Genomic DNA, 15335 nt, shown 5'->3' with positions numbered 1-15335 from the left:
TTATTTCCCAATGTTGGGTGCCTACTGGATTGGTTAAAATCCATTCTTGCTGCTCTCCAAAATACAGCTGTTTTTCATTATTCGGTGCTGAATATCAGAATATCCACTAAAGCTTATTTGCACTTGTGCCAACGCAAAACTTGAAGTGAACTCGTCACCAGAAATATTGCTATTCCTGCAAATATGTGGTTAATGGCGTTATTATGCAGCAGGTAGAAAATTTACTTTATTTTCCCTCACTGCATTTGATATCAGTCGTGGTGCGGCGGGGGGTGGCATCGGGTCAGTCACCGCTCTGGGTATACAGAGCGGCCCTTGTAACCATATCCCCGGCCCTGACTGACAGCCGGTCACAATGCAGAGCTAGTCTGCCGGGTAATAGCCTTATTTCTGGTGACCTTTCCCTTTAAACTGCATCAGTAACAGAACTTCATATTGACCCAATTTGTCAGACTAAAATGAATCTTATGGATTTGTGAAGTATATGTCCAATTGTAATTCTGACTATTTTGTTCTGCAGTCTGGAATCCTATCCCCCTTTTCTGTTTTTCCTTGCTGCTGGAGGACTTGCACATCCGGTAAGTGAATATTGTGTATATTTAACCTGGCAATTAGCCTGTGTAAGTGTATCACGGACCTGGCACAATAGTTTAGGTTTATAGGATTGTAATCCTCCATTGTTGGACTGTTTGCATCCTACAAGTGTATACACTAGGAAATCTGTAGCCTAAAACCGTATGCTGGGTTTACAAAAAATAAACATTTAAGGTACCGTCACACTAGATGATATCGCTAGCGATCCGTGACGTTGCAGCGTCCTCGCTAGCGATATCGTCCAGTGTGACAGGCAGCAGCGATCAGGCCCCTGCTGTGCTGTCGGTGGTCGGGGAAGAAAGTCCAGAACTTTATTTGGTCGCTGGACTCCCCGCAGACATCGCTGAATCGGCGTGTGTGACACCGATTCAGCGATGTCTTCACTGGTAACCAGGGTAAACATCGGGTAACTAAGCGCAGGGCCGCGCTTAGTAACCCGATGTTTACCCTGGTTACCATCCTAAAAGTAAAAAAAACAAACACTACATACTTACCTACAGCCGTCTGTCCTCCAGCACTGTGCTCTGCACTCCTCCTGTACTGGCTGTGAGCGTCGGTCAGCCGGAAAGCAGAGCTGTGACGTCACCGCTTTGCTTTCCGGCCGCTGTGCTCACAGACAGTACAGGAGGAGTGCAGAGCACAGCGCTGGAGGACAGACGGCTGTAGGTAAGTATGTAGTGTTTGTTTTTTTTACTTTTAGGATGGTAACCAGGGTAAACATCGGGTTACTAAGCGCGGCCCTGCGCTTAGTTACCCGATGTTTACCCTGGTTACCGGCATCGTTGGTCGCTGGAGAGCGGTCTGTGTGACAGCTCTCCAGCGACCAAACAGCGACGCTGCAGCGATCCGGATCGTTGTCCGTATCGCTGCAGCGTCGCTAAGTGTGACGGTACCTTTAGGTAGTTTTGAAAAAAGACACTCCAAGCAGCTTGGGAGAAAATAAAGTATAATGAGAATTGTTACCACTAGGGTGCCCATATCTGCTGATAAAATGTTGGCATCTGTATACACTCCTGCAGGCATACCGAATTCTGTCCTGGTGGTGCTATTTGAAAACAGCAGCAGCATTCTGAGCTGTGTAAAATAAATATAATTAAAGTTCCAGTCTTGCTTACTTCTACTTGTATAGCGCCAATAATTCTACAGCACTTTGCCAACATCACTGTGAGAAAAACCAAATAACCTTGTAAACCTTTGGTAACTCTGATAAAAATCCACCTTTTTAATTATTATTTTAAAACCATGTAACAACCACAAACAACATTACACAAACAACAAAAAGACACAACCGTGCAGTCTAGATAATCCCTAATAAATACTACCTAGTTGGCACTAATAAAAAAAATATATATATTTGGCGCCCCCACTCAACGTCGGCTGACCCTATATCTCCTACATGCGCCCTAGTTTAGTGTCTCATTTGGACCATCAGATATGCATGACCGGAAAGTTAGATAGGGAATTATAAAAGCTGATCTTGACTGAAGGTTAGATTGTGGCAGGGTGAAAGACACGGACAAAAACAAAATGCTTGTGAATAAAACCAACCTCACTAACTCTGTAACCTGCTGACAACAAAGCCTGCCTAACTGTGGGGGTTGGCGCCCTACTTGTCAGCGGATATGGCGCCCCCACTCAAGGGCGGCTGACCCTTGGAGACCCTATAGATATTAATTTACTCAAACATGTTTCAATGATAAGCTCACATTTGGTAGCCACATCATTAATGTAAGACCGGAAAAAAATCAACAGCAATATTCAGCCCTAGTTATTGGCTGATATTACATATATATAAATGATAACAGAGTAAGGATCGATACTCATCGTATATGCTGATCATTGTGCCATTTTTTAGTACATGTTATGGTAAAAACAATGCTGTCATTCAAAAGTACAACTTATCCTGCAAAAATCAAGCCCTCACATCGCCATAATGAAGAAAAAATAAAATGTTATGGCTCTCTGAAGAAGAGCGAAAGACAAATGCAAAAACAAAAATGGGCTGCTACACATAAGGGTTAAATGACTTAAATGCTTAATGGTGACTTAACCCCTTATCTCTGAAAGACTCTAGACTGGATATTTTGCAAATCTTTAAGTGGTAAACTAAACCTCCATAGATGGATCTACATTCCCCCTTTCCACTGAAAGGACTTCCTTTTTGGTCTTGTCAGGTAAATGAGGAGCATATTAATGGTTTGGGCGTTTCCTGTGAATACAGCAGATGTAAACTGCAAACTTGGTGTGATCCACCCAAAATTAAGTCTATGAAAAGCATGAACAAAGTATACCGGTTTTATTTGATTTCTTGTTGTCTTCTCACACTTCATATATTTCCTTTCTACATCTATGTAGCGTGCTGCTAGTCTGCTTGGCGTTGCCTGGATTGTTGGCCGAGAGCTGTATGCTGCAGGATACTCTACAGGGGGTGAGCACAAAATTCTTTATTCAATCACCTTTCTTTAATTTCTGATATGGTCAGTGTGAATACAATCCGATGCCCTATAAAAATACACACTGGTATAGGTTTATGGTAAAAGATTCACTATAACATGTAGTTTACTCTTTAAAAGTGCTGCTGAGTGAGTGGTCCTAATCTGTGACTACTTTCTTTGTATGGACATGCAAGGCGGTCAGTGACTAATTGGGACAGAACATACAGGTTTGTGGCAAGAGATTCAGTATACCTTGCGTTTTAAAGGGAACCTGTCATGTAAAAGAATTTGATTAGCCTTCAGTTGTGGGATGAATCTGCAGGTTAATAGTGCTCTGATGTCGTGCTGCTGCCGCACTGAAAGCCTCACTGCTGTGAGGAAATTACCAGGCTCTTTCAGTTAGAGGGGCAGCATCGGCATGGTTTCAATCAACGCACTGCATAGAGAGCTTTTTTTTTCCGCCATTTTCTTTAATAAACTGCGGTTTTACCACAATTGCTGCAAATAAACAAAACATGTGAACATCACTTTAAGGCCGGTTTCACACGTTCTGATATTTCAGGTACTGGAGATGTCAGTGTCCATGTGTATAATACTTATGGCAACCGTGTTCTGCATCAGTACCACACAGACAAGCACCAGGGTAGTAAGCATTGTTGCCTGGCGCTGGGTCCTGGAGACTGCTCTCAACATTCTCGCCTGCTCTGCCAGTTATCAGGGTTATTTGGTTGTCTTTATTTACAAAACAACTATAGAATCCTATAGATAGGTGTCTTATAGACGCCTCTCCATTACTAAGCTGTGGGCTTGAGGTCACCTGACAATACAAAGGTGACATCAACCCACAAATATTATCCCACTTGCCACCTCTACAGGAAAAGTGGGAAGAGCCGGGTAAAGCAACAGAATTGGCACATTGAATAAATGTGCCTTTTCTGGGCAGCTGCAGGCTGCTATTTTTAGGCTGGGGGTCAATATCCGTGGCCCTTTGCCATCCTGAGAATACCAGCTATCAGCTTTAGCAAGGCTGGATGTCAAAAATCGGGGAGGGTGGACCCCATGCTATTTTTTTAAATTAAGTAATTGAAAAAAAAAACAGCATGGTGACCCCTCTATTCTTGATAACCAGCCTTGCTAATGCGGACAGTTGCAGCCCCCAGCTGTGAGGTTTACCTGGCTGGTTATAGAAAATACAGGGGAATCCATGCTGGATTTTTTATTTATAGTGCAGGCGGCAGGTGATGAATACTCCCATCAGCTGCTCCTGATGTCATTGTTCTCACTTAAATATAACTGTCATCATTCTCCCCTGCTCTGTGCTGATAGTCAGCAGAGCAGGGGAGAATAAGAGCTGTCTTCAGTACATTTCACTGGGAAACAGCGCTTACTGTACCGCTGCTTCTCAGGCCCCGCGACGTGTCACACGGATGAAATCCCAGCATGTGCATGTGTGCAGGACATTTGTGTTGGCATCTTTAGCCCACAAACACATGGTCTGTGGACACACACTGACATATGCACAGACCCATTCACTTGAATGGGTTTTCCTGTGTCGGTGTCTCTGGTACGTGTAAAAGCTGTCACAACATGTACTGGTGACGTTGACATGTGAAAGAGGCCTAAGGCTCATTATCAGCCCATGTAAACATGCCAGTGATCGACCAACAAGCGAGGAAAACTTTTATCAGGTGATCAGTTCATGTATGCCGGCCTGAAATAATTGTTCTCAGCAGCACTATGTTTTGTAAAAACGTGAAATCTGCCATAATGGAGTATGGGAACTAAGGTTGAGCGAAACGGATCAGACGAATTCAAAAATCGCCGACTTTCGGCAAAGTCGGGTTTCATGAAACCCGACCCGATCCTAGTGTGGGATCGGCCATGAGGTCGGCGATCTTCGCGCCAAAGTTGCATTTCGTATGACTCTTTCAGCTCCATTTTTCAGCCAATGAAGGAGGATGCAGAGTGTGGGCAGCGTGATTACATAGGTCTCGGTCCCCACCATCTTAGAGAAGGGCATGACAGTGATTGGCTTGCTTTCTGCGGCGTCACAGGGGCTATAAAGGGGCGTGCAAGCCAACCGCCATCTTACTTCTGCCGATCGTAGCATAGGGAGAGGTTCCCCCCCCCCCAAAAAAAAAAAAAAAGTGAGATTCAAATTCTCACAAAGTGGATATACTTCTGTCCTGTTACTTTGTCGTATATCAGCCAGCCACTTTCTGCCACGTACATTGTGTTTGTTTTATGCACAGGGCCTGAGTTTTGGTTCAGTTTCCCCCAAAAAAAGGGAGATTTAAATTCTCAACACATTTGTATACACCTTCTACCTTGTTTTGCAGTACCATATAATAGTTGGTAGTTTGGTTAGATTTTCCAAAAAATGAGGAAGTCTCGTGGAAGAGGCCGTGGGCGGTGGTTGCCAGCTGGTACTGATGGCACTGATGGTGGTGGTGGCAAAAGCACTATAGCACCTAAGGCTGGAGGTGTTGAGCCAGCGTCATCGTCTGGCTACACAAGGCCTCGAAGGCTCCCTTATCTGGGAGTAGGAAAACCACTTTTAAAGCCGGAGCAGCAGGAAAAAGTTTTGGCTTTCCTTGCTGACTCAGCCTCTAGCTCTTTCGCCTCCTCTTCAGAAAGTTCCAAATATAAAAGCAGCGAGTTGTCAGTGGATGCTCCAGGTCAGGAACAAGTTGCTTCATTGTGTCCTTCACCCAAACCAAAAGTGAAGGATGTGTCAGGCGACACTACAGGTTACTCCATGGAGCTCTTTACACCAGGGGTGTCAAACTGCAATCCTCAAGGGCTGCAAACAGGTCATGTTTTCAGGATTTCCTTGTACTGCACAGGTGATAATTTAATCACCTACACACATAATTATTACAGCACCTTGTGCAAAGCTAAGGAAATCTTGAAAACATGCATGGTTTGCAGCCCTCGAGGAATGCAGTTTGACACCCCTGCTTTACACATACCGTGCCTGGGTTAGAAAGGGAAATTGTTAACAGCCCATTACAAGATGAATCGGACATGGAGTGCACTGATGCACAGCCACAGCTAGATTATTATGCTGTTCCATTGACTCAGATCACTACATTGCCCTCGCAGTGTACTGAGCCAGAATCTGACCCTGATGAGACTATGGTGCCCCGTCCCGAACGCTATAGCACCTTACACGGTGACAGAAGAAGGTGCACATGACATTGAAGAGGAGGTGATAGATGACCCAGTTGTTGACCCAGATTGGCAGCCATTGGGGGAAGAGGGTGCCGCTGCCAGTAGCTCAGAAGCGGAGGAGGATGATCCGCAGCAGCCATCTACATCGCAGTCATCTGGCAGGCCCGTATCAGGCCAAAAACATTTGTCAAAAACAGTTGTAGGACAGCGTGGCCATCCGGTGAAAGTAGCACAGCGTGCAATGCCTGTAAAGGTATTCCATAGTAGGAAGAGTGTAGTGTGGCAATTTTTTTAACCAAGATCCGAATGATCAGTGCAAAGTTATCTGTAAGAAGTGCTCAAAGACCTTTAGCAGAGGGAAGAATCTTCAAAATTTAAATACAACGTGCATGCTTAGACATTTAACCAGCATGCACTTGCAAGCCTGGACTAACTACCAAACTTCCTGTACTGTTGGTGCACCTGCTCAGAATGAAGCAAGAACGGAAACAGGAACACATGGGCTACTTGCACAGTGAACAAGTCTGTATGATCATGTTCACACACCACCAAGAAACCTGAAGACACAAAAGAGAATAGTAAAACCAAAAACACTCAGTTTGAAAAAATGTTGCAGTAATCCGCAAGTGCTAGTAAAAGATGTAAAAAACAGGGTATTTGGTTGATACGTTTTTTGCAAAAAATGTATACTAAGCTGCTCTACCAATCTTCACGGTATACCCTTATCAGAGCAGTCCTAACTAATGTATGCAATCCCTATCTGATGTATTTAAAAACCTGATCATCTGTATATAACCTGTGTGAACAGGGTTCAGAGAGGAAAAATCCATGTGTGCATACAGGGTAGAACAGCTTTTGTGCAGATAGCCCAAGAGGAGTGGTGGAACTCCCCAGTCTTGTAGACACAAGAGAACAATTATGGAAACAGGAACACATGGGCTACTTGCACAGTGAACAAGTCTGTATGATCATGTTCACACACCACCAAGAAACCTGAAGACACAAAAGAGAATAGTAAAACCAAAAACACTCAGTTTGAAAAAATGTTGCAGTAATCCGCAAGTGCTAGTAAAAGATGTAAAAAACAGGGTATTTGGTTGATACGTTTTTTGCAAAAAATGTATACTAAGCTGCTCTACCAATCTTCACGGTATACCCTTATCAGAGCAGTCCTAACTAATGTATGCAATCCCTATCTGATGTATTTAAAAACCTGATCATCTGTATATAACCTGTGTGAACAGGGTTCAGAGAGGAAAAATCCATGTGTGCATACAGGGTAGAACAGCTTTTGTGCAGATAGAATGCTCAGAATGAAGGTAGTCAGCAAAGCTACATTGCTTCCCTCACTGTAAGCCCACCGGTTAGGACACCACCAGCAGCAAGCAAATGTGGAGGTATCGTCGCAAGGACAAAGCAGTCACGGAATCACAAGGTTATTGGTAGGAAACACTGTATGTAGGCCAACATCAAAAATACCATCATCACCAACCCTCTCTCAATCCACCATGTCCACCACCATGTCCTTCCTCAAAACTTATCTGGAGTTACCAGCCCTGCTCCTGAAGGTGCGAAGACTTTGCTCGCACATCCGCCGGTTGCCCGTACACTCTAGCCGTATGCTGAACCATCAGCGATCTCTGAATCTTCCCCAGCACCGCCTAATAATTGACGTTGCAACAAGGTGGCACTCCACACTGCACATGGTTCAGAGGCTGTGCGAACAGAGGCGTGCTGTGATTAATTTGTGGGAGGATACACATACACGGGCAGGCAGTTGGATGGCAGACATGGAGTTGTCTGGTGCGCAGTGGTCGAAGCTCCAAGACCTCTGTCAAGTCCTTCAGTGTTTTGAGGAATGCACACGGCTGGTCAGTGCGGACGACACCATCCCACTAATGCGTCTGCTGATGCAAAGTTTGACGCACATTAAGGAGCTGGCGTCTGCAGCCGAGGAGGAGGGAAGCCTTGATGAGTCAGCCATTGTCTTCTCAGGGAACTCTCCTGGACGAGGTGGCAGATGAAGAGGAGGATGATGGGGATGAATAATTATGGGAGGATGCTTCTAAGGGGGCAATAGAAACTGGTGGCGTTGCAAGGTCAGGTACAGGGTTTTTGCAGGACACAAGTGATGTTTATTTGCAAGAAAGTGCACCTCAACCCAGCACAAGCAGTGAATTGACACCTGGAACATTGGCCCACATGGCTGAGTATGCCTTGCATATCCTAAAAAGGGACCCCCGCATTATCAAAATAATGACTGATGACGATTACTGGTTGGCTTGCCTCCTGGATCCACGATACAAAGGAAAATTACAAAATATCATGCCACATGAGAACCTTGAGCAAATATTGGCTACCAAACAAGCAACTCTTGTAGACCATTTGGTTCAGGCATTCCCAGCACACAACGGCAGTGATGGTTCTCACACGAGCCGTAGGGGGCAACATGGCAGAGGTGTTAGAGGTGCACAAATCCGAAGTGGCGTTGGACAGAGGGGTTTTATGACCAGGTTGTGGAGTGATTTCGCAATGACCGCTGACACGACGGGTACTGCTGCATCAATTCAAAGTGACAGGAGACAGCATTTGTCCAGTATGGTTACGAACTACTTTTCCTCCCTTATCGACGTTCTCCCTCACAGGTCATTCCCCTTTGATTACTGGGCATCTAAAATAGACACCTGGCCTGAATTGGCAGAATATGCACTACAGGAGCTCGCTTGCCCTGCTTCTAGTGTGCTATCAGAAAGTCTTCAGTGCTGCTGGTTCAATACTGACCGGAAAAAGGACACGTCTGGCTACCCAGAATGTTGATGATCTAACCTTCATTAAAATGAATCAATCATGGATTTCAAGTTATTTTGCCCCACCTTCTCCTGCTGACACGTAGCTTGCCTGAAAAATGTCTTGCTTTTGGCATCCTCTTACTGACTTCTCCAATTCCTCCATTTGCAGCTGCTGAATGTCCACCATAGGCCATTTTTATACCTCCCTAAATGGGCTGACTCCCCCCACAGGGCCGTGGTCACCACCTGGCGCAAGCACCCGTGCGAGTGCCGTTTGCCTGGACAGGTGGGTGCGCCCACTCTTGGGCGACGGCACTGGCACAGGGTCCCTCATAGTACAATGAAGTATCTCTGGTGGTGGTGCACAACCAACGTCAGACACACCGTCGTAATATGATGGGCCCTGTGCCATTACCCCCACCCACGAGAGAGTGTCCTTCCCCCCCCCCCCCCCCCCCAGCTCGAACAGTGCTCTACCACTTGCAATACTTGCCTCTCCCTGCTCCACCACTGTGTAGTCTGTGCTGTTAAATCCTTCAATGGCACTGCCAATACAAATTTGTTGAAATGATAGATGATAGTTAAAATATACAGCGGCCCTGGCCTCCATTTAGACCAGTTAATACTTTGCGCCTACTACCAATGTCTGCTACTCGGCAGAGGAACCCACCCCAGTACCTAGCTATGCCACCTGTTTATTTATGAACTATTTTTTGGAAGACATTTGGGCCTACCAACTGTGTCTGCCACTCATTACAGTTGTCCTCCACTGAACAAAGCAATGCCGCCTGTTTAGTCCTGTTAAAAATTTTGAACTGCATTTAGCCTACTTTATTATTTGGGCCTATATCTGTGGTTCCTCAATCTGCGCATTGCCCAGCCACTGCTAGATGAGTCTGCTGGTACATTGACCCAGACCACTACATTCCCTTTGCACTCTACACAGCTAGAATCTGACCCTGCTGAAAGTCAGGTTCCCCTTCCCGCATACCTTACCACCTTACACGGGGACAAAGATGAAGGTGCAGATGAAAGTGCAGGTTCCTTTCCTCAGGTGGGGGGCATACTCGTTAGCACTGGCACAGGGCCCCTCATAGTACGCAAAAGTGTCTCTGGCAGTGGGAGGCGCCACCCGCCGTCAAACATACTGCCGTACTATGAGTGGCCCTGTGCCAGTGCGAACAAGTGGGCCCCCCTGCTTGCTCAAGATCACAGCACTTGCAAAGTTGAAATACCTCTCCCTGCTCCACCGCCGTGACGTATTCTGCGTTTCCTGGGCCCACGAAAATCTTGAGCCAGCCCTACCCCCCACAACTTTAGCCAAATGACCCCCAGTTTTCAATGCCTAACTATTATAAAGTAAATTAATATTGACAAGCTTAAGTAATAAGAATTGATGTTTTTGGCATTAAAATGGGCACTGTAGGTGTTTTCCTGACCTCCACTCACTGCCGACTTTGATTCCCCATTGACTTGAATTGGGTTTCGTGTTTCGATCGGCCCACGACTTTTCGAAATAATCGGCCGATTTCACCCGACCCGACTTTTGATAAAGTCGGGTTTCTCGAAACCCGACTCGATCCTAAAAAAGGAAAAGTCGCTCAACTCTAATGGGGACAGAATGATGGTTTATAATCAGGTTGTGTAACCAAGTTCTGATATACCGTACTTGTACACAGTCGATCAGCACTAGTTAATGGGTCGAGATCAGCCTGTCTTAATGGGGGCATTAATCTGTGTGACATCCCATCCGATCATTAAAATAACATTTCTGTTCTGGTTTCTTTTTATGGACTACGCAGCTATTGAATTCCAGCAATGGTTAGAAGATGCCATAATTAATGTTTTTTTTTTTTTGTTTTGTTTTTTCAATAATGTTAAGCATGGTGTTTTGTGGTATGGATATTTCCAGATTTTTAAGAATAAATTGGAACTTTGGGCGAGTTAGCCATGTTTTCCAAACTAAAATCAATGTTTATCCGACAATTAATTTAGCCACTAGATATGTTATTTATGGATCACATTGCCTACTGTATGGCAGGGGCCTGAACTGTATCTTGTTCCTTTAATGGTGTTAGGATACTTTTTTACAATAGTGTATTCTTTTATTTTAAGTATTCTAAACAGACCTTGAACCGTTTTGTTTTTTTATTTTTTCTCATTTCTTAGATCCACGCAAACGTTCCAGAGGAGCCATCGGTTCATTTGCTCTGCTCGGTCTCTTTGGCACTACTGTTTGCTCTGCATTCAAGCTTCTCGACTGGTCCCTTCACCCAAAAACCTGGTGTTGATCTGCTGATAGTGTTTTAACAGAGGAGCCTGTAAAACATGTACTAAACCCTATTTCACCCAGATTGGCACATGAGGGGTGGATTAGGCCTATGTATCATTGAATTATGACACAGTTTAATACATTTTTTTAAATAAAAATATGAATATAAGTTTCTGGGTTGTTTTGGTGTTTCTTGTTTGAAAATCACTCTGTAATAAAAGAAGTATGCTGGATCAAACTTTGTTCAGTGTCAGTTTTTATCAGAATTTCTTGCATGGCCATAAAAAAATTAATTCCTTTCTAACATATGGCGTAATAGTACGCCCATGTCGGACTCCCCCTGTTTGGTGCAGGCTCTGACGCTGAGCCCACACCTTTATGGGTACATGACAGCTGCTCTATACAGCTGACATGTGCCTGTAACAGCCGCAGGTGGAATCGCGATCCACCCGTGGCTATTAACTAGTTAAATGCTGCTGTCAATCTCTGACTCGCGCTTACAGAGTGTCTCTAATGCCGCCCATCGGTGACCCTGTCACGTGATTGCAGGTCACCGATGGGTTGGCATGACAACCAAAGGTCTGTAGCAGACCTCTATGGTTGTCATTGCCAGATTGCTATGAGCGTTGGCGCTTAGAGCATTTTGGCTACACACAGGTGATCTGATCATCGCCTGTATGTAGCAGAGGCAAAGTATTGCAGCTTCTAGTCTCCCATAGAGACTATTGGAGCTTGCAAAAAGTAAAAAAAAAAAAAAAAAAAAAAAAATTTTTAACCCCTTGGTGACAGACAATTTGGTACTTAATGACCTAGCCAATTTTTACAATTCTGACCACTTTCACTTTGAGGTTATAACTCTGGAACGCTTTAACGGATCCCGCTGATTCTGATTTTTTTTTTTGTTTTTTTTTTTTTCTCTTCGCCACGACGGTACCCACTGAGAGAGGGGATCTGCTCCTAGTAACAGGAAACCTACAGAGATAAAAGGGGCGGCCCCCCTCGCTCCTCAGTTGGTTTCCTGTTCCTAGAAGGGAACCTGCAGAGATTGTTCTCTGAAGATTTGTCTAAGAGGATGCCTGGCCTGGATTTCCGCCTGTGCAGTTTCTTATATAGCGGCAGGGGCTCCAGCGCCAGTATCGGGGTTGGGGGAACGGTCCTTTATGGCTCCCCCCTCCTCTGTATAGGATGACAAAGTGCCGCCAGAGGATTTGGATCCAAGGGGCACTTTTTTCTCCTAATGACAGCGCATTGGAGGAGAACAGATTTTTCCAGCTGGTAGATTGCTGACCTCAGCGAGAGATGTAAGGGGTGCGCTATACAAGCGATCGCTGGAGCGCCTACCTGAATTGCCGTGTGGAGATGTCCGGTCCATCAGGACGCTGCAGTCTGGGAGTCACGGCGATGAGAAAGCCACGTGTACTCGCCCGCATGCGCAGTCGCCGGAGCGCCCCAGAAGTGATCAGGTATACTTCTGGGGGCGGTATGGGGAATGCGGTGACGCGATTTATAGGGGCCGCAATTCCGGAAGCAGGCAGTTGGCTGTAAGCGGAGGAGATACGACTGGAGTAATGGTAAAAAAAGGAAATGTGGATGTCCTGCTCTTAAGGGCTAGTGCTAAATAAGCGCAGTCTGGGGAATGTGTGTGTGCTACCATGTCGTCTCCGGGTGACCATGTCTCGCGCCCACTGGAGGAGCTAATGTTGCCTACCAGTGACAATAGCAAGAAAGATGGCAGTGGACACTCTAAGCAGAGTGATTCCACAGATAAGGTGGTGAAAGATAGTCGGCTCGTTCCACACCCCAGCCTAAGCTGTCATCCTTACAGCCGGTATTTTTTGCTGACAAATCACCATGGTGAGTGATCAGTTTTAACTAAGCTTATGGTCATCTATTTCTGTTTTTATATATTCATAGGCTAAAAAAAAAGCAGAAAATCCAAGCACAAGCGGTGTGCTCTGTGTTCTGAACCCCTTCCAGACACTTACCTCAAAAGGCTATGTCAATTTTCGCGGGACTTTTCCAGCGGAAAGGATGAGTTTTCCCGGTAATCCAGACGATTAAGAATCTAGTGAAAAAGAGTGGGATAAACAAGGGCAAAGAGGTTTTATGCCCACGACATCAAAAAGACAGTACCCGTTTGAGGCCTCCTGGGCTAAAGCACCCAAGGTTGATGCAGCAGTTGCCTCTACCTCGCGCCTGTCCTCTTTACCGGTGGAGGATGCCGGTACTTTGTCGGATCCGATGGATCACAAATTGGACGCACTTCGAAAGAGATCTTGGGAGTCATGCATAGCAGTGTTTAAACCAGCAATTTTGGCCACGTGTTTGGGGAGATCTATGCTTGTCTGGCTGGACCAGCTGGAACAAAATATAAAAAAACAGCATGTCTAGGGACAGGTTGCGTTCCTCCATTCCTTTAATTAAAGGGGCAGCTGCTTTTCTGTCAGATGCTTCTATTGACTTCGCCTACCATCCAAGCCGGCGGGTTTAACCAATACAGCCCGAAGAGCGTTTTGGTTGAAGAATTGGAAGGGTGATGGCCAAACCAGATTAAAAACTGCGCTATACCTTGTCAGGGTGAGTACCTGTTTGGGGCAGTATTAGGTGACATCTTGACTAAAGCAGGAGAGAGGGAAAAAAGGGTTTCCTAATCCGTTCATTCCCTCCTACAGAAGAGCATTCAGGAAACCGGCATTTGACAGGAAAAAGGACTATAAAGACCGCTGGAATAATAAAGATTTCAGGCAGAAGGGGAACCTCTTTATCAGATGTCCCTCCAAGCCGGCAGATAGATTCTGCTAGTTCTGCTCTACCGGTGGGGGGCAGATTACTTCATTTCTGCCATCAATAGAGGGCAATAACAGTTAACCCCTGGGCCATTAAAATCGTAACATCTGGCTTAACCTTAGACTTTATCCGGAGACCTCCGGATTCCTTCCTATTGACTTCCTTAAAATCACAGGTTCAACAGGAGGCGTTAGAATCAGAAATTAAAAGCCTTTTATCTAAACGAGTGTTAATAGAAGTTCCAGCACATCAAAAAAGGGAAAGGCTTTTACTCATCCTTATCTCAGATCCCCACACCTGATGGTTCGTTTCGAACCATAATTAATCTGTCATGCCGTTCTGTCTGTTCCTGGTTTTCGGCATGACAATGCATATGTTTGCTTTAACCCTTTACTCTTTTCTCCCTAATTTGAGCTGGGATACTGTTGGCTGTTACCTTAATAGAGCCTTCTCAGTTCCCTGCTCTGCTGCGCAGTCGTACATGTGTGTTTAGGTATTTGCCATGCTGCATACCTTCCTCATGTGTGGTCCCTGGTTGCTGCTTTGAAGCTGTCCGCGGGTTGTGAGGTCATTTGCAGCTGGTGCATGACTTTTCACGTGGTTCAGTGCTTGCAGTCTCAGCCAGGTGCCCTGAGCCTCAGATCCTCCACTGTGTGCTGTAATGGTTTCTGTTTGTGCTTAGGGCGTGCGTGGCCACACCTCCCCTGTTTTTATCAGGGTTAGGGTGTGTATTTCAAATGCTGTCCCCAGCCAATTGCTGAGAAGCAGATCATATATAAAGCTCCCCTGCCCTATGGGCGGGGCCTGAGCTACACTCACAAAGCTCTTGAACTTTGCTATGTGTGTTTGTGTTCCTGCACATCTCCTGTCTATATTTTGGTACCAAAGTCCTTGCCTTGATTCCTGTTTTGCCCTGTTCTGGTGCCTTTCCTGGAGGCGGTATATCCAGGCCCGAATCCTTGATCCTGAACCTGTCTGAACTGTGTCTCACTCTCAATCACTTTGCATCTGGAGCCTCACTCCCAGTGATTTTTAGTCTCTTGAAACCGGTGTTTCTGCTGAGCATCTACTACTCTGTGCTCTGACTACCATGCGGTGTTAACCCCATCTGGCTCATGTCCAGTACAGCGGTGTTTGCACCATCACGCTGGAGTTCCTTCCTAGGTCCGATGCCCGGAGCCTGACAACTGCAGTCTGGAACCTGATCACCGCTGTCTGGAGCTTGGAGCCTGATTTCTCTGGTGGTGCCTGTAGGTCGTGTCGGATGTGCGGAACCGAACGACT

General features: G+C 45.6%; 1 protein-coding gene across 2 annotated transcripts in view; it reads left to right on the top strand.

The window, feature by feature from the left end:
* The window catches only part of MGST3 (microsomal glutathione S-transferase 3), a 97716-nt gene extending 86214 nt beyond the window's left edge, over nucleotides 1–11502 (top strand). For both annotated transcript variants that reach the window (XM_069737190.1, XM_069737189.1), the window contains exons 4-6: nucleotides 521–578; nucleotides 2950–3022; nucleotides 11162–11502. In XM_069737190.1, coding sequence (XP_069593291.1) covers nucleotides 521–578; nucleotides 2950–3022; nucleotides 11162–11283 — 253 coding nt within the window. In that variant the 3' untranslated portion in view covers nucleotides 11284–11502. The remainder of the gene's footprint in view (nucleotides 1–520; nucleotides 579–2949; nucleotides 3023–11161) is intronic.
* Nucleotides 11503–15335: the final 3833 nt, after the last annotated feature.

Source organism: Ranitomeya imitator, chromosome 8 (genome assembly GCF_032444005.1).
Source record: "Ranitomeya imitator isolate aRanImi1 chromosome 8, aRanImi1.pri, whole genome shotgun sequence".
NCBI lineage: Eukaryota > Metazoa > Chordata > Amphibia > Anura > Dendrobatidae > Ranitomeya > Ranitomeya imitator.
The sequence above is the reverse complement of the archived record's forward strand: the minus strand, read 5'-3'. Positions and strand labels throughout refer to the sequence as shown.